Below are 25,871 nucleotides of genomic sequence, written 5' to 3' on the forward strand. Positions count from 1 at the left end.
TCTTAGTGTGGACATCAATTGACACTGCCTGCCTAGATCCCTATTCTTCTTTTCCTTTGTGGAAAAACCTTCTCCCCATTTGATGTAGTCTTGGTGGGCCTGTTAAAACAAAGAACACCTACGGGATATGGGATGTCAAGAATCCTCTTAGGCCCAACTTGAAACTGACTAGCCACTGTAGGTTCTTGAAAGCTGGCCTTCCTCCAAGGGAGAAATGTCATTTTGGCCTAATTTCCCTGAATTCTTCAATATTCCTATTCACTTCTTCCTTCTAGAAAGTTGTACACTAGCTATATAGGTTGACCTTATAAGGGTTATGATAGTAGCCAACAATAGAGAAGCCAAAGGTATTTACCTGGTCTACCAAATCAGAACTGATCATGCTCATGTTTGTAGATTCATTCCTATGTGCTCTCCAAATGGGGAGAAGGGGTTCCACTCTTCTCTCTCCTCTCTTTTTTCTATTCTCAGGGCAACGGGAAGTATCAAGTTCTCTATCATTCACCAATATCTCCTTACTCCCCCCACCGCACACATAAAGGGGCATTGGCAGATTTTCAGAATGGGATGAATTTCTCTAAAAAGGCTAAAAAATTATGAGGTTGAATGTCAGGATCCAGAGCATGCTGAGAAATACCTAGTTATTGGTACACAGAATCTCATAGCATTATTCTATTGGATGACCAGATTTTCAGAGTGGGGAAGTGGCTATATTCTTGTTTCTGAAGGATTCTACCAGCTCTCTAATTAACCTACCAGAAGATTACTATGGAGTGTCTCTTTCACTCACTTTTCTACTCTTTCTACCTCAGGGATCCAATGATTTGGGGCATCCTATTGAACATTAGTAGTTGTGGTTTACATTTTATTTCCCTTGCCAAAACAAAAATAGGCAATATGGTATGACTTGTATAGCCTGCCTTTCAGCATTTAATATACGCTTAACAATTGTTAGTTCTCTCTGCCAAAGATGTTCAGAAGGTACATTCCTAAACATAGCCATACTCAAGTAGCAGTCCCTCCTCATGGTGAAGTTAAGAGGAAAAAAAGAGAGTCACCTCATAACAGTATACTTAACAAAATAGCACTGCTCACATGGATGGACAATACAGTTGGAGAAAATGAATCCTGGGTCCTAACGCCCCTCAACATTCTAGACTCTGAGTGAGGATATGGGTTTCATCCCACAATTCCCCTTCCCCAAATATTTTAGGATTTCTCCCAAATACAGGCCTTCTGAGCAAGTCCTCATGTAGCTTACCTGAGCAGACCTACAGGTCTACATATATGTGTTCTCAGCGTAATAATCTGATAATGTAAAAAATCAGATGTAGAAAAGAAAGGAAATCAGACAGAACTTTCACTCTGAACCTGGAGTAATTTTTTTTTTTTTCAAAGAAGAACTTAAATCTACTTCCTCAGCAGCCATATGTAGGCCTGGTCTCAAGTTGCCTTTACTCCAAGATATTTATCTTTCTCCACAGATCACCTCCAGCTGCAAAATACCTCCCCAAAGGGCTTTGTAAACTGTGAAGTACGAAGGCATATTTGAGCAACTCTTGCTGAAGGCCTTGACTACACTTCTTTCATCTTCTAACTCAGACAAAATACTTAGAGAGAATGCCAAACCTCCAGGCATAGCCTTTCCCCTTTGTCAGTGTAGACAAGTGTGTCCAATTTTAATTAATGGCATTTCTTAAGAATGAAACCATCGTTCACTGTTGGTGCAACAATTTAAAAACAGCTATTTTAAGCTGCCCCCAGATAATCTGTCTGTTTTTTATAATCAGAGAAGACCCCATACCTCTCTCCTTTCTGGAAACTTTTATCTGATGGCACTAGATCTTGAATGACTCAATACCTTAAAAATAAGAAAAATCTTGTGCTTTTAATTTATGAATAAGTAAGAGATATTTTATATCTGGGCAATGGAGAAAGAGTTTTACAGCAATGGTAAATGCTGCAGATTCTATAATTGCCCATCTTTCAGGGGCTGAGGAAGGGAAGGGAGCTGCAATATTCCTAACTCCAGGCAGCAACTCACAATGGGTCTAAGGCTCTAAGCCAGTCATAAAACCGGCACCTTGATTTCCCAGTCAATCCTAGCCAATGAGATATAAGGGGGAAGACTGCTGGGGGACTTCTGGTATAGCGTTTGCTTTCCTATAAAAAGGAACAAATGTATCTGGTTCTACCTTTCTCCTGGCCTGGAACATGGCTATGATGCCTGAAGCCACAGCATCATGAGGAGGTAGGCAACCACAGAACTGAAGAATTCATGGCTGAGATAGAGATCCACTGCTATCTCCTGCTAGACTTTGTATTAAATAAGAAAAGTCAAGTCCTATTTAAGTCACTATATGCCAAGTTATCAAGGAATGCTAATGAATTCATTCCTGAATCCACCATCTGTGCTTCACTAACACATTTGCTGGATCTTGATCATACCAGCCATGACTCTAAAAGCATATCCTTCACACTATTGAGGGCACAGGGCAATTGTGATAGCTAGTGTTTCTAGTCACTTACCTCATTCCAAGGCCTAGAGCAGAAATTTCTCACCACCTCAGTCACCTTGTCCCGAGAGACTTTTGACGTCAAATTAAAAAAATTCATCACAAAGTAAAAAGCTGAAAATGCCTACAAGAGAAAATTACAGAGTTTTAGGCTGTGTCCAACACAGAAGGATATCCACTTGTTCTCCTAAAGGCCATATCCCCAGCACAGGAGCCTTTGTTGAATAAATTAAGACACCAAGTGATATTACAGTTCCAAGAGCTGTTTCTTTCCTAGAAGAGGGGTCATTTTGCTGCTAACACACATTTCTAAGCTGCTTGGCAGCTACTTTTTTCTACAGTTGTGTAGTGGGAGTGTCAGGGAGGAAAAAACATGGATAAAGTCAACAAGAAAAGAGAGAGTTGCAAAATCCTCATTTAAAAAATACTATGTATGAATGTTTAACAAATAAATAAAACTGGAAAATTTTACACAATGGTACTAAGAGTTATCTCTGGCTCAGCGCCTGTGGCTCAAGTGGCTAAGGCACCAGCCACATACACCTAAGGTAGCAGGTTTGAATCCAGCCCGGGTCTGCCAAACAACAATGACGGCTGCAACCAAAAAAAAAAAAAAAAAAATAGCCGGGCGTTGTGGCGGGTGCCTGTGGTCCCAGGTACTTGGGAGGCAAAGGCAGGAGACTCGCTGGAGCCCAGGAGTTGGAGGTTGCTGTGAGCTGTGATGCCACGACACTCTACCCAGGGGGACAGCTTGAGGCTCTGTCTCAAAAAAAAAAAAAGAGCTATCTCTGAATGGCAACCCTGTAAGTTTGTTTTCCTTTTTTTAACCTATTTTCTATAATGAACATTTACTGCTTTCTTAACAAAAATCCAATCTTTATTCAACAAACATTTATTGTACATCTACTATGAGCTAGATACTATTCTAAAAATCATTATCATTATACATGAGAATTACAAAAGTAGTTAAAAGTAAAAATAAGTAATAAGGTATTTTATTAAAATAACCCTGAATTGTGCTACTTAGTGATAACTGCTACTAAATGTGGTATATAGGTTTCTAGCCATTTTTCCCAATCTATATACATAAACTTTTTATTATGCTTTATACTACCCTATAACTGTGTTTTTTAATGAAATATTATTTAAAGGGTAAAAAACAATTGAGCAGAGTTTGTTATATGAAGCAATTCAAACCCTAATTCTAGGGCTTTTTCTCTTTGCTGGCCTAAAGGGTACTAGTTTTCAGGGGAAATCATTTTGGAGTTTATAGAAATATGTCATTTGTTCATTCAACAAATACCCTGAGCTCTGCATTCTAGGCGCTGGGCTGAGTCAGAAAGTTTACTGTGGTTATTGGAGAGGAGCAAAAAGTTGTCTATGTGCTAGAATGGTTTGGATTAGGGATTATAATTTGTCTTTTGTGAAATTACTAAGCCAGAATTGAATATAGAAAGAAAACATGATTCTCAGACAAGCCAAGCAACAATCTTATGTAATTCTCATAAGCAAAGAAACAGATTTTTGGTAGGCAAAGAAACAGGAGGGAGCAGAAATTCCACTGAGGGCTCACTGTGACTCAGAAGAGGAAATATGCCTGCACCAGGCAATTTCCTGCTGCAACCAGACCTTATGCTATAATTCTACCTAACATAAAACCAATGTAGCTTCTTAAAAGTTTCATTTAAAAAATAGATTAACAGGCTCGGCGCCTGTGGCTCAAGCGGCTAAGGCGCCAGCCACATACACCTAAGGTGGCGGGTTTGAAACCAGCCCGGGCCCGCCAAACAACAATGATGGCTGCAACCAAAAAATAGCCAGGAGTTGTGGTGGGCGCCCGTGGCCCCAGCTACTTGGGAGGCGGAAGCAGGAGACTCGCTTGAGCCCAGGAGTTGGAGGTTGCTGTGAGCAGTGAAGCCACAGCACTCTACCTAGGGGGACAGCTTGAGGCTCTGTCTCAAAAAAAACGAAAAATAGATTAACATATATCTAACAAAAATTAACAGATATGAGCACATTAATCCCTTTTAATAAATTTTATTTTTCTAGCTTGATTTTTTTTCCTCCACTTTCAGTCCCAACAGGAGCCCATATTAATAATTTAATATGATGCCTTCCATTTCCCCCCCAGATTCATATAATCATATACATAAATGAAATTTTAAATATATTCTTCATCTTGCTTTTCTTAACAAGTGCTTGTAGAAACCCCTCTAAGTCATGTGGACATACTCTAATGGTTACACAGGAGTCTATGGTGTGGATGTATCTTAATTCATTGGATGACTCCCTAACTAGTAGATATTCTCTTGATTTCCAGCATTTTCCCCATGAGCAATGTTGTTCAGAGACACTTAGCCTCCGAACTGGTGTGCTCATTCCTTTGGGAAACTGAACTCCCCAGGAACTCTGAAAGGCAGCCTCTACATAACCTAAACTCAGGAATTTTAGTATTTTCAATATCACTGTACACTGGGTGCAGAACAAAATCTTGATATGGTGCTATTACTACCATCTTAACCAAAGACATTATCATCTCTGTATAGATACTGCAATAGCCTCTTAATTTCTCTCCATATTACCTTTCTGGTCCTATTCTAATTCATCCTGCAAACAAAAATCACAGGAATCTTTTAAAAGCAAATTTGATCATATCATTTCCTTACTTAAAACCTTCAGTGGTTCCTAATTATACTTAGAATGAAATCCAAGTTTTACCAGCTCTCTCAAGACGAGGCACGCTCTAATCCTGCTTACCTCACCAATACCATCTCATATACCTACCTCCCTTGATTATCATACCACAGCCACCCTGACTTCAATTACTGCCAAAATTTTCCTTTTCAGGGCCTGCATACTTGGCTATTCCCTCTGCTGAATTCCCAGTCTTCTATATCTCCTCCTCAGGGAGGCTCTGACCACCAGCCTAGACTAGGATCCTCTGTTATTCCCTTTCACAGGGACCTCTTTCTTCCCAGCAGTTGCTGCAGTCTGATGTGCTTTTGTTTAAGTTTCTGGTCTTTTGTCTGCCTTCCCTCCAGAAGGACAGCTCTGTGATGGCAAGGATGGAATCTGCCTTGTCCTTAGCTAAATCTGACACATGAGCATGGCACTTGGTAATGTAAGAGCTCTATGAATGAGTGAGTGGCAGAAAACTGCTCTTTCTCTAATTCTTAGGGCACTGACTATAATGTAAGAGACATTCAGTAAACCTCTGCTGAGTGACAGACTAGATAAATTTCTGTATGCTTGGATTTGTATAACCAGTACCTACAAAGTCCCCTTTGTTAATTACAACTATTAAGTTTTTTTTATTTAGTGATTTGCTGGTCCAGTGCAAAGGAGTGAAGAATCTTTTAGTTTTTACTTTAATTTTTTTATACAGTTTGATTTTTTTATAATTAACATGTAATAAATCAATAATAAATATTTCCTTAAACTGTTACATTTCAAAAGACTTTCTGAAATTAGTTCAAGAGCTCGTTCTACTAGCAAAAGGCTTAATGAGTTAAATACCTAGAAATTCTCTTGCTTTTGCTAAGCTGGCTTTTGCTAAGGTGTAGTATTTGCTTTTTAAAGTAAATAAAAATTATAAAAAACAAGTGAACAATCAAAAAAATTCTATGAGGTAGACTTAGCAAGACATTAAGCTTTTAGTGGGATACACAGTAAGCAAGTCATCAGGCCTTCTTGGTACACGTCATTCTTGACCCCGCAAAACTCTACATGCCATGGGATCTTAAAAACTTCCCCCTGACCTGTAGAAGCCTCCCTTTGCTATCTCAGAATCCTGCTTTTATTTATCTCTCAACACATGAAAGTTGCCTTCTTCATTTATGTTTCTTCAAAATAGAAATGTCTTCAAAATTCTGGATTATTCAAAAGTAACACATACTGATTGTCTAGAATTTCAATATTACAAGTTAAAAATGAAAGTGTCTATTTAATCTAACCATTCCCTAGAGATAAACACTTTAACAATTTATGTTTAATACATATAGTAAATGTATTTGTAAAATAGTAAAATATATGCCTGTATTTTTACTTTAATGTGATGATACTAGATACAATGTTCAATAATCCTGTTTTGTAAACTATTACTTAGTAATCATACAACAGAGGTAAGTTTCCATATAAATTCACCTCACTCATTTAATGACTATAATAGATTCTTTGTATAGATATATCATAATTTACTTACTCTCCTATTCATAAGTATATAGGCTTTCTAATATTTCACTAGTATAAATAATGCTACAGGGTGCTCGCATCTTTGGTCAGAAGGTAACTATATCTTATGAGAGCAGACATTCACTAAAAGACATGGTCAAAAATGTCCATATACCAATTCATATTAGTCTAAAGCTGGAAACAACCCAAATTTCCACCAACTGTAGAGAAGATACATTTTGGTGTATTCCAACAAAGAAATAAAACCCTGCAGTGAAAGAATAAGTAACTATTACATGCTACAACATAGAGAACTCTCAGATGATATTGAGTAAAAGAAGCCAAATGCAAAAGAATACACACCACACGATTCCAAATACTAGCAATACTAATCTATGTTGAAAGGTGTCTGAGTAGTGGTTACCTTTGCAGGAAAATTATCAGAGAGGAAGGAGACAAGGGAGACTTTTGGGATGCTGGAACTCTTTTATGTCGTTATTTAGTTAATGAACTCATAGGTGTATACCTTAAAAATTATTAAGCTATGCCCTTAAAATGTATACATTTTACTGTAGGTATGTTAGACTTCAATTTTAAAAGCATAAATGAACACATTTTAAATATCTATATATATCTTGTCAGATTGTCTTTCAAAAAGATTGGATCACTTTACAACTATTGAAGATAGCCTTTTTTGTTTTTTTACCCTAGAGTATGGAGTATGTTCTATTTTCCATGAGTCCCACAAATGGCCATCTGTATGCCCCCTAAAAAGGGCTATTCATTTACTCCAGAATATGGAAAGTTTTTCTTTCCAGACCTCTTTAGCCATCTCTTCATCTTCTATCTTCCTAAAGCCTCTATTTTCCTGTACTATAGAAAACCAAGTTTATGAATCAAAACCTCAACCATGAGTCACTTCCAAAACCAAAATATACAAACAATTTTTTAAAAGATGCTAAGGTAATTGAAATAGTAATGAGTGTAAAGAAATGGATTTAGATTCTAAAGTTAAAAGGGAAGGTTTCATTTTATTTTAGATAGATTAAAAAACCTGAAATATAACAAAAATTTTAAACTTTTAAACATAACCGAAATTTTAGGACTTTCTAGTCCAATAAAAGTAACTTCCTAAAAATTAAAATCATGCTAAGAAAAAATGTAAAGTTCTGTGATGTAATGTGCTTCTTTTATTTTTTGGAGACAGAGTCTCACCATGTCTCCCTTGGTAAAGTGCTATAGTGTCACAGCTCATAACAACCTCAAACTCTTGGGCTTAAGCGATTCTCTTGCATCAGCTTCCCAGGTAACTGGGACTACAGGCACCTGCCACAACACTCGGCTATTTTTTGTTGCAGTTGTCTTGTTGTTTAGCTGGCCCAGGCCAGGTTTGAACCCGCCAGCCTCAGTGTATGTGGCTAGTGCAGTAACCACTGTGCTACAGGCGCTGAGCCTGTAATGTGCTTCTTGTCATTATAGATGTCCCAAGTAGTTGAGTGACCTCCTGTGTGGAAAAATAGTAAAAAGGAAGGCATTACTGCATGAGATATGGGGTTAGACAGCAAATACACTCAAGTTACTTCCAACACTAAGATCCTATAATTTAAGTGTTGAGCTGTGGCCAAGGTCAGATTAATGTAGAAATTCAGAATGGCTCCTGAGTTGCTGAGAATATATTAGAGTAGCTTACAGAAGTGTGTGAGTCAGCCAAGTGTAACAGTTCACACCTATAATCTCAGCACTTTGGGAGGCCAAGGCAGGAGGATCCCTTGAACCTAGGAGTTTGAGATAAGCTAGAGCAAGACTTTGTCCACATAAATAAGTCTTTAAAAAAAAATCTTGGCATAGTGGTAACATGCCTGTAGTCCCAAGATCTTGGGAAGCTGAGGCAGGAGTACTGCTTGACCCCAGGAGTTTGAGGTTGCAGTAAGCTATAATCAGACCCCTGCACTCCAGCCTGGGCAACAGTGTGGGATGCTGCCCCTCCTGCCAAAAAAGTGTGTGAATCACTGGATCTCTCCCATAGTTAATCTCAAACCTGTAAGTCAATTGCTGGAGAGTAAATTGGTGATTTTTTTCAAGATGCTGATACCAAACAGGAGATTACATGATGACTTGAAATATCAGAGCTACCTGAAAAATGTAAGCTGAGAGCGAAAGAAATCCAGAAAATACCTATTTCAAGGTCATCATATACTTGTAACTGCCAAAATCCTACAGAGAGATGAAGTGAAAGATGGAAAGACCTTTGGGTTTTTTTTTTTTTTTTTTTTACTTGTACGAAAGGTCTTTATTGGTGGGGGGAGGGAGGCTGCAGAGCAGCACCAAAGAAGAGAGAAAAGAGAGGAGAGAGAGAAATAAGGAGAGAGTGGGGAAGAAAAGAGAGAGAGTGTAGAGAAGAGCAAGGAGGAAGACGGGAGAGAAAGAAAAAAGCGACATTTGCTTTTTAAATAATAGTGACACAAGATTAGTGAAAAGAGAAAAGAAATATATCAGAACAGCTGCCCACACTTTGAGCTTACTAATAAATCACATCCTGAGGACATACATCCCATGTCATAAAAGGGTACTATGCTTTATACAAATTATGCTCTGAGTGATACTGTGAACAAAAAATACATGAGTAAATGTGCTTCTCTTAGTAAGTGGCTTGGGCCCACATTTTTCTGTTTTGGTTTTACTTTTGCCTTCTATAATACCAGAGACAAATCTCTTGTTTGGCCTACATGGGAACCTATTGAATTGCTTGCTGGTCTCTGAATGTTTTCTTTCCCATCTCCAGGATTTATGCTGGTCCTCTCTATAGAATATTCCAAACACTAAAGTTCATTTACTGAGTATGTACAATGTTCCAGGCACATTGGCTGACCTAAAAAAGGAAAAATGAAAAAGACCAACCTTGCCTTCCAGGGCTTCAGGATATTGTGAGGGAGATAGACATAGAACCTATAATGACAATACCCATTCTTGCCAGCCATACTTCTGCCAATGTTAGCCTTTATAGAAAGAAATACAATACACCACAAGAGAAAAGCATCTAGTCACCTATAAAGGAAACACAATCCTTTGTGTTCCTTCTTAGCAGAAACCTTACAAGCAAGAAGAGAATGAGATGCTATTTCAAAGTACTAAAAGAAAAAATAACTGCCAACCAAAAATGTTATATCCAGGAAATAAGCTTCATAAATCAAGGAGAAATGGACTTTCCTAGATGAACAAACCCTGAGGGAATTTGTCATCATTATACTATCCTACAAGAAATATTCAAAGGAGTCCAAAACATGAAAACAAAAGGTTTATACTTATTATCATAAAAACACACTAAAGTTATAAAACTCACCAGTCTTCTGAAACAATTACACGAAGAAGAGAAAGGAATCAAATGGCAGCACAAGAGAATGCCACAAAACCATAGAGATAAACAGAGAAAACCAAAATAAAGAATTATAAAACAAGTAGATAACAATTAACAGCATGACAAGATTCACATATCAATATTAACCTTGAATGTAAATGGATTAAATGCTCCACTTAAAAGATATAGATTGGTGGAATATATAGAAAAATATGATCCAATTGTGCTGTGTGCACAACTCACCTTAACTATAAAAATACATATAGACTGAAAGTAAAGGAGTGGAAAAAGATATTCCATGCAAACAGAAACCAAAGTGAGCAGGAATAGCTATACTTATATTAGACAAAACAGGCTTTAATTCAAAAACGGTTAAAAAAAAACAACAAGGTAATTATAATGATAAAGGGATCCATTCAGCTGGAAGATATAACAATACTAAATATATATCACCAACACTGAGGCACTGAGATTCATAAAATAAATATCACTACACCTAAGGAGAAAGGAGGACAGCAACACAATAGTGAGAGACTTCAGCACCCCACTCACAGCACTAGACAAAACATTGAGATAAAAAATCAATAAAGGAACAATGGACTTAAATTCTACTTTAGACCAAATGGATCAAACAGACATTTACAGAACATTCTACCCAAAAACTACAAAATATACATTCTTCCCATTAGTACATGAAACATTCTCCAAGATAGACTACAATTTAAGCCTCCAAATAAGTGTTAATAAATTTTAAAAAATACAAATTATACTAAGTATATTCTCAGACCACAGTGGAATAAAACTGGAAATCATTATCAAGAGGAAATTCAGAAACTATAAAAATACATGGTAATTAATCAACATGCTCCTAAGTGATCTTTGGGTCAACAATGCAATTAAGATAGAAATTAAAAATTATTGAGGGAAGAGGGGGAAGATGGCTGACTGGAGCCAGCTTTCAACAGAAGTTCCCATCCAGAAGGAAAAATAATGGGCAGAAAGAACCCAACAAAGCTGAAGGTCAGGAGCTGAACTAAGACAGAAGATTGATAACTGCACATCATCCTTGCCGAGGCAAGGTGTGACTCCAAGAAAACAAATTTCAGGTACAAAACCCATCCCAAAGAGGATGAGTTTGCCCCTTCCCCAACAGAGTGGCGTGGTGTGTTATCTCTACAAGCAAGCAGTGAATACAATACCTCTTGTCTCACCCCACAGGAGAGAGTCACTGGAGACGGGGACTCCTTCTCCAGAGAGATGCCGCTGAGCCTGGGCATTCTCTTGCCTGGCATAAAAGTTGAACAAATATTTTCCCTGCCATTCTGAACTCCCAGTCCACCCTTCCCCCATCACCTGGTGTTCTCACAGCCCATCCCCTGCAGAGACCAGAGTGTCTGTGGTTACTTGCTAGGGCTGGGCATTGCATGGGCCATAGCAGCACAGCTGCACTGAAACAGTGACTCCAATAGAAGTGGAGAGAGGAGCATGGGGGAGGGTGACCGGCCTGGCTCTGCAAAAGAGGCTCGGGAACCCACACAGAGGCACCTGCCACACAGCAGCAGCAATAGTAGTGATCCTACTGCAGTCAAATTTTGGAGAGACACCTGCCCAATTCTGTGGACTGCCAGAGGGAGCCAGACCTCACCCTGCAAGGGTACCAGAGGACCAGTGCAGCTGGGGCCAAGGTGCAGTCTCTAAGGGAGAAAAACATTCACTGCATTGTTAACCTCTGGCTTGGAACAAACTCAGGTGGAACACGCCCCAGTTTCCATTGAGCACTGGAGGGAGTCAGGCTTCAACTCCCCCTGCCAACTGGTATCAGAGTATGGTGGCCTGGCCGAGGAGGCACTGACTCCCATTTGACTCTGGCAGGTGTAAATCCCTGGCACATTTGCTCATTGGAGGGAACTGGGCCACAGCCCAGTAGGATTACCAGTGACTGGTCATGGCAGAGATGCAAGGTGGAGAAGGAGGCACCAGCTCCCCTGGACTAACTCTTTTGCTGGGCAGGCCTTTCTGAGCACCAGAGCAAGTCACACTTGAGTTGCCAGTGGACCCCTGCTATATAGTTCCTGGAGACTTTTGAACTCTCCCACTAGATCAGCGACTGTGCTGACTGAGATAATTGGTTTGGAACTCTTGACCTGAGTTAGTCACCCAGGGACCCTCCAAAGTTGAGCCCTAGTTGTGTTGTAGTGGGAGGGTCTGATTCTCCTCTTGCAGTTGTTGCCTGTGGAAGGCAGGGTATCTTAGTTGCTTGTATTTCTCTACAACTGAGATTTCAGCCCAAAGCCACTGATTCACTAGGATTAGATAGAGACTAGCTAAATACAAGACAGAGCCACCTAGCCCCCATCACATCAACCAGATCCTCAGAGTCCCAGCTCTTTGGTAAAGGGCTGGGTAATTACAACTCCAGCAGCCCTTAATCCAATTTCACCTTACCAAATTTTCTAGCCAAACTGTGAAAAATAATGATGAGGCAGAATCAGTGGAAAAACTCTGGCAACATGAATAATGAGAGTAGATCAACTCCCCCAAGAAATAACAAAGGAGACACAATAGAAGATGACATTCATAAACAAATGGCTGAAATGTCAGAAATTTAGTTCAGAATATGGATGGCAAATAAGATTAATAGAATAGAAGTAAAGCTGTAATTAGAAATTCAAGGAGTAATTCAAAAGTTGTCTCAAGAAATCAATGAATTCAAAGACAAAATCTCCAAATTCTTAGATACAATGAGACAAGAAATTACAGCCCTCAAAGAACTGAGAAATACAGTAGAATCCCTCAGTAACAGAATGGAGCAGACAGAAGAAACGATCTCTGACATTGTAGACAAAGACTTTGGATGCTCCCAAATGCTCAAAGAGGCGGAGAAGTGGAGAGCAAAAAAGGATCATTCCCTGAGAGAGTTGTGGGTCCACTCCAAAAGAGCAAACGTTCATCTTATAGGAATTCCTGAAGGAAAAGAGAATGGTCCTAAAGGCATAATGGAGGAGAACTTCTCAAGCATGGCAAGAGATACTGAAATTCAGATAGCACACAGTTTCAGAACTTCAGCATCTCCAAGACCAGCAGTTCTCAACCTATGGGTCACGACCCCTTTATAACAGTGAAAATACATCCTGCCTATCAGATATTTACATTATGATTCATAACAGTAGTAAAATTGAAGTTATGAAGTAGCAACAAAAATAATTTTATGGTTTGGGATCACCACAACATGAGGAACTGTATTAAAGAGTAGCGGCATTAGAAGGCATTAGGAAGGTTAAGAACCACTGTCCTAGACACATTGTAATTAACTCTGCCAAAGTTAAGATGAAGAAGAAAATTCTGTAAGCAGCCAGTGTAAGAAAATCATAACCTACAAGGGGAAGAACATCAGAATGACTGCAGAGATCTCAGGCAAAAGTTTTCAAGCCAGAAGAGGATGGTCAATCTCCTAAAACAAAACAACTCTCAGCCCAGGATCCTGTATCTAGCTAAACTGAGTTTTATTTGTGATGGAGAAATCAAATACTTTAGAGACATACACATGTTGAAGAAATTTGCCACAACTAAATCAGCTCTCAGGATATTCTCAGACCCATCCTCCACAAAGACCAGCACAATGCTCTACCACCAAAGTAAACTCACCCAGAAATTTTTGAACAAAACCCAACTTCCACAGTTGTGAAAGGATTAAAAATGTCCACTGGACATTAGAAAAACTTGATACCCAAAACACTACCAGACTTATCAATTCTCTCAATTAACATGAATGGTTTAATTGTCCTCTAAAGGGTCACAGGTTGGCTGAATGGATACATAAATTCAGACCAGATATCTGCTGTATATAAGAATTTCATCTTACCTTAGAGGATAAAAATAGACCTACAGTGAAGGGATGGACATCTATAGGAAACTGGAAATCAGAAAAAAGCAGGGATTGCAAATTTATTTTCAGATACAATAGGCCTTAAACCAACAAAGGTAAGAAAAGATAAGGATAGTCACTTCATATTTGTCAAGGGAAACAACATGAAGAGATTTCAATTATTAACATTTATGCACCCAACCAGAATGCTCCTCAATTTATAAAGGAGACCCTAACAGACATGAACAATATGATATCTTCCTACACCATAATAGTTGGAGATTTAACACCCCTTTGGGAGTGTTGGATAGATCCTCCAAGAATAAACTAAACAAAGAAATATTGGACTTAAACTTGACCCTAAAACAAATGGACTTAACAGACCTCTACAGAACATTTCATCCTAACAAAACTGAATAAACAATCTTCTCATCAGCCCATGGAACATCCTCCAAAATTGATCACATCTTAGGTTACAAGTCTAACCTCAGCAAATTTATTTATTTATTTTTAAAGAGACCACTTTCTTTTTATTCATAACTCACTCTCCACATACATACAGTATTGCACAAATTACAAGTGGATCAAAAATTATATTAATGAATGATACAAAGTCATGAGCATTTACATAAAACTACCACTCTAGGTTTTGGTGCATTGTGTGCCAGGTATTTTAGTAAATAAAAACAAACAAAAGAACTCAGCTACTCAAATTCTTGAGAATCAGCTTTTGGGAAAAATATACATGTCATCTCACAGAATATTTAATATGTCAAACCCAGGAAAATCAGCAACTTGGTGTCAAAAGGAACACTTTAAAAGTAATATTGATGACAAAAATGTTAAGTTAAAATATTGTTTAAAAACTTCAGCAATTGGACTGAGGAACCAGAAAGTATGTATATATTGGGAATTTTAAGAAAAGACCCCCATGTTTTCCTTCACAATTATGATTACATTCCTGGTAATTGTGGATTGCTACAATGTCTTCCCTGGTAGTATAAACCATTGTTTCAAAGTTTAAAGAAACAAGATGGTAATTCACATAAAAAAGTTTTAAAATAAGATTCTTCTCAGTCAAAATAAAACTAATATAATCTTCATCAAAGTAAAAAGAAATTCTATGAGTATGTCAACCAGAAAAAAAGCCAAATCACCATTCACCTTAGCAGACTGCCTCAGAGGGGATGGCACTAGGAAGGGGAAAGTGGTGGAGTTCCCACTCACCCCCAAGATAGACAAGAGCCCATTGGCCTCCTCACATACAAAACTGAGTGGGGGTGGGCTAAATGGCTTTTAAGAGACTTTTCAACAAAAGAATCAAAGTCAGCCTGAGATCTCACTTTGCATAGACATTTAGGGTGGCAAATAAAATGGATTTAGAAACAACTGGACCAAGTATTTGTTACCATCAGTATAGCTCAAGAAAATCCTTTGTAAGTACTATTAAAAGGCATGCAAATTTACATCCAACAATAAAATTTTTGATAAAAATGTAAATAAGCTATGACAAAATTGTGTGAAAAAATAATGCACCTATGCTACTACCAGCAGATAGGACTTCCTATTTCTGAATTTTAGGAGACACCAATTGGGAAAAATGCATGGGGAGATGCACATTCAAGCCATTCAGTCCATTTCATGAATGGACTGATGAGTGCCCAGGAAGACAAATCCTATAAAACTGACTCTAAAAGAAAGGGTACAAGAGAGAGTTAAGTGCAGGTAGGACTTCTTTACCACAAAAGAAAAATAATCCAAAGAGAGTGATAGCATTTCATCTTTTGTCCCCTACAAAGAATCCAAATATTACTTCTTCCTGAATCTAAAAAAAATGCATCACTTTATTTTCCTTACAAGGCAGCCACACATTAAGCAGGTGACAGTCACATGATTTCTTCAGTAAGCCCCAAGGCATCCATGAGTGTTGCTGGAGCTTAGCTCATAGCCAAAGGAGTCCTGAGGTTTCAGATATTAAAGCTTTCCCTACAGCCACAAGTTCCTTTGATCTTCGGGTTATTAAACACACAAACTCATTGGAAAATTTGTCTTCCACAGAGTCCATTTCTGTTCCTAGAATTGTTAGCTATACTTCCTTTTCAATGAATACTCTCACTCTATCTTGAACAACTTCATCAGGATCTCCTTTTGTTTTTGTATATTCTAGAGTGTAATAAAGGCCATTACACCCTCTGGTTCAAACACTGACTTTCATACCTACATGTTCAAGCTTATCCTTAAGAAGTTGTTTTATCTTGTTCACCACTGAAGGTGAGGGCAGCCTGCAGCTTCTGCTTGCTCACAGCCCAGACAGTGGCCCAGACTAAGGAAGTTGACATATTTGCCACTCTGGCACCCCAGTGCCTCCAGCTGGAGCTTGACAACCTCAACCTTTCTCCATGGAATGGCAGGTGCGTTCAAACCTCAGCAATTTTTAAAAAATCGTATTTATTTTTTGTATTTTCTCAGACCACCACGAAATAAAAGTTGAACTCAACAACAACAGGAATCTTCTTACTCATACAAAGACATGGATACTAAATAACCTTATGCTGAATGATAGCTGGGTCATAGATGAGATTAGGAAGGAAATTACCAAGTTTTTGGAACAAAATGGCAATGAAGACACGAATTATCAGAACTTGTGGGATATTGCAAAGGCAGTCCTAAAAGAGAAATTTATAGCATTGCAAGCCTTCCTCAAGACAATGGAAAGAGAGAAAATCAACAACTTAATGAGTCATGTCAAGCAACTGGAAAGGAAGAACATTCTAATCCCAAAACCAGCAGAAGAAAAGAAATAATCAAAATTAGAGCAGAATTAAATGAAATTGAAAACAAAAGAATCATTCAAAAGATCAACAAATTAAAAAGTTGATTTTTTTTAAAAGATTAACAAAATTGATAAACCTTCAGCTAACCTAACCAGCAACAGAAAAGTAAAATCCCTAAGTGCTCACCTCGGCAGCACATATACTAAAATTGGAATGATACAGAGAAGATTGATATGGCCCCTGCACAAGGATGACATGCAAATTCATGAAGCATTCCATATTTTAAAAAAAACGTAAAATCCCTAATATCAGAAACAATAAAGGCAAAATAACAACAGACACCTCAGGAATTCAAAAAAAATCCTTAATGAATACTATAAAAAACTCCACTCTCAGAAATGTGAAAACCTGGAGGAAATAGACCAATACCTGGAAACAGGCCACCTTCCTAGACTCCACTAGAAAGAATTGGAAATATTCAGTAGACCTACATCAAGTACTGAAATAGCATCAACTATATAAAATCTCCCCAAAGCAGAAAAGTCCGGGACCAGATGGCTTCACTTTAGAATTCTATCAAACCTTTAAAGAGGAACTAGTACCTATATTACATAACCTTTTCCAAAACACAGAAAAAGAAGGAATATTTCCCAACATACTGTACAAAGCAAATATCACCCTCATCCCCCAACCAGGAAAAGACCTGACAATGAAAGAAATTTATAGACCACTATCATTAATGAATATAGATGCAAAAATATTCAGTAAGATCCTACCAAACAGAATCCAGCAACACATCAAACAAATTATACCCCATGACCATGTTGGTTTTATCCCAGAGTCTCAAGGTTGGTTCAACATACATAAATCTATAAATATAATATAACATACCTCTGTCTCAAAAAAAAAAAAAAGACAAAGAAGCTCATATTCATCACCCCTATTTAATATAATATTGAAAGTCCTAGCAAGAAATAAAAGGCATCCAAATTAGAAAAGAGGAAGTCAAATTATCTCTGCTCACTGATGACATGATTTTATATTTAGAAAACAGACTTCACCAAGAAACTCTGAGATTTGATAAATTAATTCAGTAAGTTTCAGGATAACAAAACCAATGTATAAAAATCATTAGCATTTCTGAATACCTGTAACTATTAAGCTACAAACCAAATCAATTATTTATAACTACAAAATATAAAATATCTAGAGGTATATTTAACCAAGGAGGTAAAAGATCTCTACAAGGGAAATTATAAAACACTGACAAAGAAATTATAGACAACACAAACAAAAGGAAAAACATTGCATCAGAAGAATTAATATTGTTAAAAAATGATTATACTGGGCAGCGCCTATGGCTTAGTGGGTAGGGCACTGGCCCAATATACTGAGGGGGACAGGTTCAACCAGCCGAACTGCTACAAAAAAATAGCCAGGCATTGTGGCAGGCACCTGTAGTCCAAGGTACTCGGGAGGCTGAGGCAAGAGAATCACCTAAGCCCAGGAGTTGGAGGTTGCTGCAAGTTGTGTGATGCCATAGCACTCCACTGAGGGTGACACAGTAAGACTCTTGTCACTACAAAAAAAAAGTGATGATACTGCCCAAAGCAATCTATAGATTCAATCTATATACTATCAAAATAATAGCAATGCTATCAAAATAACAGCATCATTTTTTTACAGAATTAGAAAAAACAAAAAACAATCTCAAAATTCATACCAAAAAAAAAAAAAAAAAGCTCAAATAGCTCAATCCTAAGCAAAAAGAGCAAAGCTGGAAGCATCACATTACCTGGCTTCAAATTATACTACAAGGCTATAGTAACCCAAATAGTATGGTACTGGCATAAAAATAGACACATGGATCATGGAATAGAATAGGGAACCCAAAAATAAAGCCACATATCTACTGCCAATTGATCTTCAACAAAGTCAGCAAAAACTTATACTGAGGCAAGGATACATTTTTAAATAAATGGTTCTGGGAAAATTGGACTGCCCCATATGCAAAAGAATGAAAATGGACCCCCATCACTCATCATGTACAAAAATCAACTTAAGATAGATTAAAGACTTAAATGGAAGACCTGAAACTCGAAAAATATTAGATGAAAACCTAGGAAAACTCTTTTAGACATTGGTCTAGACAAAGAATTCATAACTAAGGCCTCAAAAACATAAGCAAAAAAAAAAATAGATAAATGGGACTTAAAAAGCTTCTGCTCAGTTAAAAAAAATCAGAATAATGAACAGATAACCTACAAGATGGGAGAAAATATCTCTAAACTATGTAACTGATTGGGAACTAATATACGGAATTTACAAGGAAGTCAAACAACTCAACAACAACAACAAAAACCAAATAACTGCATTAAAAAGTGGACCCTTAGGCCAGAAGTTTGAAATCAGCTTCAGCAACATAGAGAGAACCCATCTCTATTAAAAGTAAAATTTTTTAAATTAGCTAGGCATGATGGTGTCCCTGTAGTCACAGCTTCTAAGGAAGATGAGGAGGAAGGATTTCTTGAACCCTGAAGTTTGAGGGTACAGCGAGCTATGATCATGCAACTGCACTCCAGCATGGGTGACAAAGTGAGACTTTGTCTCTTTAAGAAAAAGTGGGCCAGGTGCAATGGCTCACCCTATAATCCTAGCTCTCTGAGCAACTCAGGTAGAATTGTTTGAGGTCAGGAGTTTAAGATCAGCCTGAGCAAGACTGAGACCTCATCTCTGCAAAAAGAGAAAAATTAGCCTAGTATGGTGGTGTGTGCCTATAGTGTGGTGGTGTGTGCCAGCTACTGGGAATCTGAGGCAGGATGATTGCATGAGCCAAGGGGTTTGAGGTTGCAGTGAGCTATGATTATGCTATTAGCTGGGTGTTGTGGTGGGGGACTTGTAGTCCCAGCTACTTGGAAGGCTTAGGCAAGAGAATTACTTAAGCCCAAGAGTTTGAGGTTGCTATGAGCTGTGATGCCACTGCACTCTACTGAGGGCAACATAATAAGACTCTGTCTCAAAAAAAAAAAAAAAATACCTACACTTGTACCATGGTACTATTCACAATGGCAAAGATGTGAAATTGACCAAGTGTCCTCAGTGGATGACTGGATAAAGAAAACGTGGTTTAAAAAAAAAAAAGGAAAATGCAATATATATATACAAAATGGAATACTACTCGGCACAAAAAAAGAATGAAACCACGTCTTTTGCAGAGTTGGAGGCCATTTTTTTTAAGGGAGACAACTCAGAAACAGAAAGTTAAAACATCACATGTTCTCACTTATAAGTAGGAGCTAAATATATGTACACATGGACATAAAATGTAGAATGAGAGACACTGGAGACTCACAAGGATAGAGGGTGATAAGAAATTACTTAAAGGGTATAATGTACATTATTTGAGTGGAGGATATACTAAAAACCCAGAATTTGCCACTATATAATACAAATTTTTAAGAATATAATTCACATGCTCTTCCATTTACAATGGAGTTATGGCCCAATAGTTCCATTGTAAGTCAGAAATCCATTTAATAACCTAATAAATCGATTGTAAAATTAAAAATATCATACATTGCATATTTAGTCCAGATCCTCCTCTATTTGCAATGGGTTATGTTCTGATAAATCCATTATATAGTTAAAAAATCATTAAGTCAAAACGTCCTAAGTCAAAAAGAATTCCTATTAAATTTAATTGCCTGTTTTCAGTCCAGCACTCTATCTTTTCTAAATTGTTTTTCTTGTTTTTGTGATGTTACTGATTCTCCTCCCTGCTCCCCCGATGTTGAAGCCCACAGTTCACCCTGAAATGGCTTCCAAAACTGCATGCATTCAAATCACCAGTGACTTCTTACCTGCTTAAACCAATAAACTTTTTTTTTCATTTCACATCTTGCTTAACTTTTTGGCTACATTTCATTCGTTCATTCAACACATACTGAATACTAACTATGGAGATACAGTGATTAAACAGACGAGAATCCTACTTTCTAATAGAAGGCAGATCTCAAACAAATAATAGGTAGTATGATGGATAGTAACCAACATACTCCACAGATATAGAGCTTTTATGCAGGTTAGGGATGCCCACACATAGGTTAGTCCATCTATAATTCCTTCCAGTTCAGATGCAACTTACCTCTCTCAAGGATCATTTTTATCATTAGCTGATAATGTAGCTGACATTTCACTTTTATCAGGTTTCCAGGGGAAGAAAGGCTGAAAGTTAACCCAGAGCCAAATTTGTCCATAGAGGAGCAAAATGGGTTTTGTTAGACCATTTTCCAAAGGTCCAGTCAAAAACATATTGACAATACTCAAACAAAAATTAAATGAAGCATTTGTAGTTACAGAACAACCAGGTTTTAAAGTTTTGCATTAAGAGTCTACTACAAATTGACCACTTGGAAGGTTAAGGGGAAGGTGTTAGTTTTATTTAATGGTACACTTTCAGTTCATCCATCTCTATAATTCTGGAGATGGATGGTGAAGATGCTTGTATAATCATGTAAAAGAACTTAGTACAACAGAATTATACACTTAAAATAATTAAAATGGTAAATTTTATGTCACATATATTTTGCCACAAAATAAAAAATGTATCTTATCTAGACAGCCTCAATATTTTTGTTTCTAATTTTTGCCTTGGCTATGCAAGTTATGATTTAAGAGTCCTCTTTTAAAATAGAATCAAATAAACAATATGCAATTGTGGAATAATGCCATCATACAGGAATAGAAATATAATAAATATGGTCATGATCTACTACTATAAGTATCTGAATCAAATTCAAAGCAATGTTTTAAATCCCCTTTCCTTTATATATTTTTAAAATGTCCTGCAATAATCATGTTACTTCTGTATTCTCTCCCTGGCCCCCCTGAAAAAGGAAGGGAAAAAGATCATTTCTCTGTAGTCACAGTAGAGAGCAAGTCTTAGAATTAAAATCAGAGGCAAATTCTGCTTGCTGAACTGGAAATATTTTCTTTTATTCATCTTTCTTTTTTAATAGTTATGCTCCAGAATAAGGTCACCTGTACTGTCTCCTTCCTCCAGAGACCATTTCTTTCACATACACATACATTTATTTTCTCATTCCATTTATGTGTCAGCCTTCACAGAAACCTTCCATTTGTTAGGGGCCTAACATATATGGTAGTTTTCCTTTCTGTATATGTTCTTTAGAGACCCACCAGATATTGATTTAATATCCAAACTGATCTCTTAAATCCCTTGGACAAGTATCTTCCAATTGAGAATTGGAATATTATTTATACCAACATGGACAGGAATTGAACCCAGAAAAGAGTGTTGATGGTATTTGGATGGCAGAGTGTAGGGTATTTTTTCCCTTGATTTACATATATTGTATAATGAAAAAGAAATCTTAACCTTATTCAAAATGCTTCCATTTTTAATCCCAAGAATTATACCATGAGACAAAAACCACTTTCTTCTCTTAATATTGAAAGAAGATACATTGTTCAAAATCAAATGAGTCAAGGTCACATCACCAGGTTTCTTCCTATGGCTGTGGGAGATGCTTCTTTAGAACTCTTTGGGAAAAATTCATCTGGATTCTACTTTTAGGGTAGGGATTTAGGTAGGGACTCAGTCTAAGGTGTTTTGCCAGAATGGATCCAAAGCCAATTAATTCTTGAGGGAAACACTGACATAGCTCTAGGAATTCTTTAGTTTGCCTTTAGGTACAGATGGGATGCTATACCACAGACGTCAAAATCTATAATCATCTCCTTAATTTCCATACTAGGAATCAACCTTGCTCGGTAATCCTTTACTTGATTAGTTCTTATAGTCTGTGAGTCCATATTCCAAGCATCAGCTCAGACATCCTAGGCTATCTGCAGAGAACACAGTCTCAAAAATTCAGCTCCCAAGCCTAGCAGAGTGGCTCATGCCTGTAATTCTAGCACTCTGGGAGGCCAAGGCAAAAAGACCCCTTGAACTCAGAAGTTTGATACCAGCCTGAGGAAGAGCAAGATCCCATTTTTACTAAAAATAGAAAAATTAATCATGTGTTACAGCAGGTGCCTATGGTCCCAGCTACTTGGGAGGCTGAGGTAGGAGGATCTCTTGAACCCAGGAGTTTGAGATTGCTGTGAGCTAGGCAGATACCACAGCACTTTAGCCTGGCCAACAGATGATACTGTGTCTCAGGAAAAAAAAAAAAAAAAGTCAGTTCCTCATCTTCTTGTAATTGCTAGCTTAAGAATTAAGATTTATGGGAAGTAATTTGAGGAATATATATCTCTCTCCACCCTTCCAGCTATTCTGAATTCTTTCCTTCCATCAATTTGGATGCCAAAAACCTAGATTGCCTCAGTCCATTATAGAATCACCATTACTGAGTTGGCTTTTTAGTATTACGCTTTTGGGTTAAAATTGATACAGGAAATTACAATGTTAAAAATGTGGTCAAAACCAATGTCTAATAAAATCTTCTTTTGTGAAATATTTAAGATTCAATTATAGGAATAGCTCTGCTTTGCCCTAGGACCTGGTAGGCTAGATAAAATTTATAAAATGGATCTGATTATACCTAATTTTTCCCATTGCTACTAGTAAGCTCAGAGCTAAAGAGAAACACATACACATATAAGTATATACATATATAAAATAAATACATTTTTAATGTTTTTAAATTCCAGTTTCCTATTGAACTTGTTGCTACCCTTTCTTGATTATATAAACAGTAAAAATGTGGTTGTTAGAAAAACAAATCCTAAATTACCTCATAAGTAATTCCCTACAGATGTCCCTCTTTTCTTACTGGTGTTTCTAATTTTCCTCCAACACTGGATTCTGTCTAGCAACCTAGGCTACAGTACAGCTAGCCTAATGAGGGCATTGACAGCTTTTAACACTATACTCATGGTCTAAAAATTAGATCATCAGTGCTGAATGTAATTATGTCAAAAAGTTCCCTCCCTATAAATTCTCTGTGTCTTGAAAATGTTCAGGCTACCTGGTTCTGTAACCAATGAGAATATAACTGGATTTTTGTGTTGCAAATAGTTAAGCTTCAAGGGCAGGACTGGAGAATGGGAACTTTTTGCAGGAAGGACAACATAGAATAAAGACTCCTAGAAGAAAGAGCTTTTTAAAGGCCCATCTGGTACTAGGATATGTTTTACTATCTGCCGTAGTGTGCTAGAGCTGACTCTTACCTACTCATAAGAGCTGGCTGTTCAAAATTTCAGGACTTTTGTTGAGTCAGTTGATACTATGCTGATAGCCTGAAATAGGCTATGTTGGGAATATTTATACCATACAAATTGGCCAATGCTACAAATCAGCTCTTCATCCCTAGAGAGCTGGTTTTACACACTTACCAGCCAATCACTACTTATCTGGCTCACAACTACCAACAAGACAGGTATTACTGTCTTCACTTTATAGATGACAAAACAGACCAAAAACAAAACAAAACCAAAAAAATCTTTAGGCTTTAAGGAGACATTACAGAGGAGACCAACAAAGAATATCTGAAGCATAAAGAAACTGCCAAAGCAGCAATAGGTATAGGGCAGTGCTAATTCTGAGGGCTGTATCCAGAGGAAAAAGATCTTATCCAGACAAAGACAATGAGCTAATTTAAGGAGCTCCCAAACTGAGTTTCAGAAGACTGTGAACAATTTCTTTTTTTTTTATTAAGTCACATATACATAGATCATGAATACATTTATGCCTTTGTGGGATTCAGTGTCTTGATTATTTGTACACATTGGAGTGCTTACATCCTACTAATTAACATAGCTTTCACCTCATTTACTTAATCATAGTGTTAAGACATTTGTCTTCAATACTTGATAGATTTAACTTGTACCCTTGCAATGCTCCATAGATATGGTCCCCCCATTAACCCTCCCTCTATCATACCACTCCCCTCCCTTACCATCACCTTCCCCTTCCCTCCTTCATCCTGGGCTATAGTTGTGATTCATCTCTCATATGAAAATGTGAATGATTATAAATTGATTTTATAGTAGTACTGAGTACATTGGAAATTTTTTTTCCATTGCTGAGATACTTTACTAAGAAGAATATTTTCTAGCTCCATCCATGTAAACATAAAAGAGGTAAAGTCTCCCTCTTTTTCAATGCTTCATAGTATTCCATAGTATGTATATACCATAATTTATTAATACATTCATGGGTAGATGGGCACTTGGGCTTCTTTCAAGACTTGGCAATTATGAATTGAGCTGCAATGAACAATCTGATGCAAATATCTTTGTTGCCAAGTGATTTTTGGTCTTTTGGATATACACCCAGTAGAGGACTTGCAGGATCAAACAGCAGGTCTACATTTAGATCCCTGAGTGTTCTCCAAACTTCTTTCCAAAAGGAACATACTAGCTTGCATTCCCACCAGCAATGCAGAAGTGTTCCCTTTTCTCCAGCATCTGTAGTTTTGGGATTTTGTGATGTGGGCTACTCTTACTGGAATTAGATGATATCTCAAAGTGGTTTTGGTTTGCATTTCTCTGATGATTAAAGATAATGAACATTTTTTCATGTGTCTGTAGACCATGCACCTGTCTTCTTCAGAGAAGCTTCTGTTCATGTCTTTTTCCCACAATGAAATTAATAAGTTTGAGTTCTCTGTGGATTTTGGTTATTAGACCTTTGTCAGAAATATAACCTGAAAAAATCCTCTCCCATTCTGAGGGCTGTCTACTTGCTTTACTTACTGTGTTCTTGGCAGTGTAGAAGCTTTTTAGTTTGAGCAGATCCCAGTAATGTATTTTTGATGTGGCTTCCATTGCCCAGGGTGCTCCTCCTCATAAAGAATTCTCCCAGGCTGGGTGGTGCCTGTGGCTCAAGGAGCAGGGCACCGACCCCATATGCCAGAGGTGGTGGGTTTAAACCCAGCCCTGGCCAAAAAAAAAAAAAAAAAAAAAGGAAAGAAAGAAAAGAATTCTCCCAGGTCAATTTTTTCAAGTGTTTCCTCTGCACTTTCTCCAAGAATTTTTATAGTTTCATGTCTTAAGTTTAAGTCCTTTAATCAGTGAGAGTCAATTGTTGTTAGAGGAGAAAAGTGTGGGTCCAATTTCAGTCTTCTCCAAGCCGCCAACCAATTTACCCAGAACCATTTGTTAAATAGGGACTCTTTCCCCCAATTTATATTTTTGATAGGCTTATCAAAGACCAGATGATGATA

General features: G+C 37.5%; 1 protein-coding gene, 1 non-coding gene and 1 pseudogene across 4 annotated transcripts in view; 1 reads left to right on the forward strand and 2 right to left on the reverse strand.

Annotated features, from left to right (window-relative positions):
• Positions 1-25,871, reverse strand: part of ENTPD1 (ectonucleoside triphosphate diphosphohydrolase 1) — a 195,116-nt gene that overhangs the window by 40,527 nt on the left and 128,718 nt on the right. For all 3 annotated transcript variants that reach the window (XM_023511601.1, XM_023511602.1, XM_023511600.1), the window contains exon 8: positions 2,530-2,640. In XM_023511601.1, the coding sequence (XP_023367369.1) occupies positions 2,530-2,640 (111 nt within the window). The remainder of the gene's footprint in view (positions 1-2,529; positions 2,641-25,871) is intronic.
• LOC111724288 lies at positions 15,874-16,303 on the reverse strand (annotated as a pseudogene).
• Positions 16,859-16,965, forward strand: LOC111724321. The gene has a single exon (XR_002772638.1). It is a non-coding gene; the product is annotated as a U6 spliceosomal RNA (small nuclear RNA).

This window comes from Otolemur garnettii, unplaced genomic scaffold (assembly GCF_000181295.1).
Source record: "Otolemur garnettii isolate 467f Iridium unplaced genomic scaffold, OtoGar3 scaffold00021, whole genome shotgun sequence".
Lineage (NCBI taxonomy): Eukaryota > Metazoa > Chordata > Mammalia > Primates > Galagidae > Otolemur > Otolemur garnettii.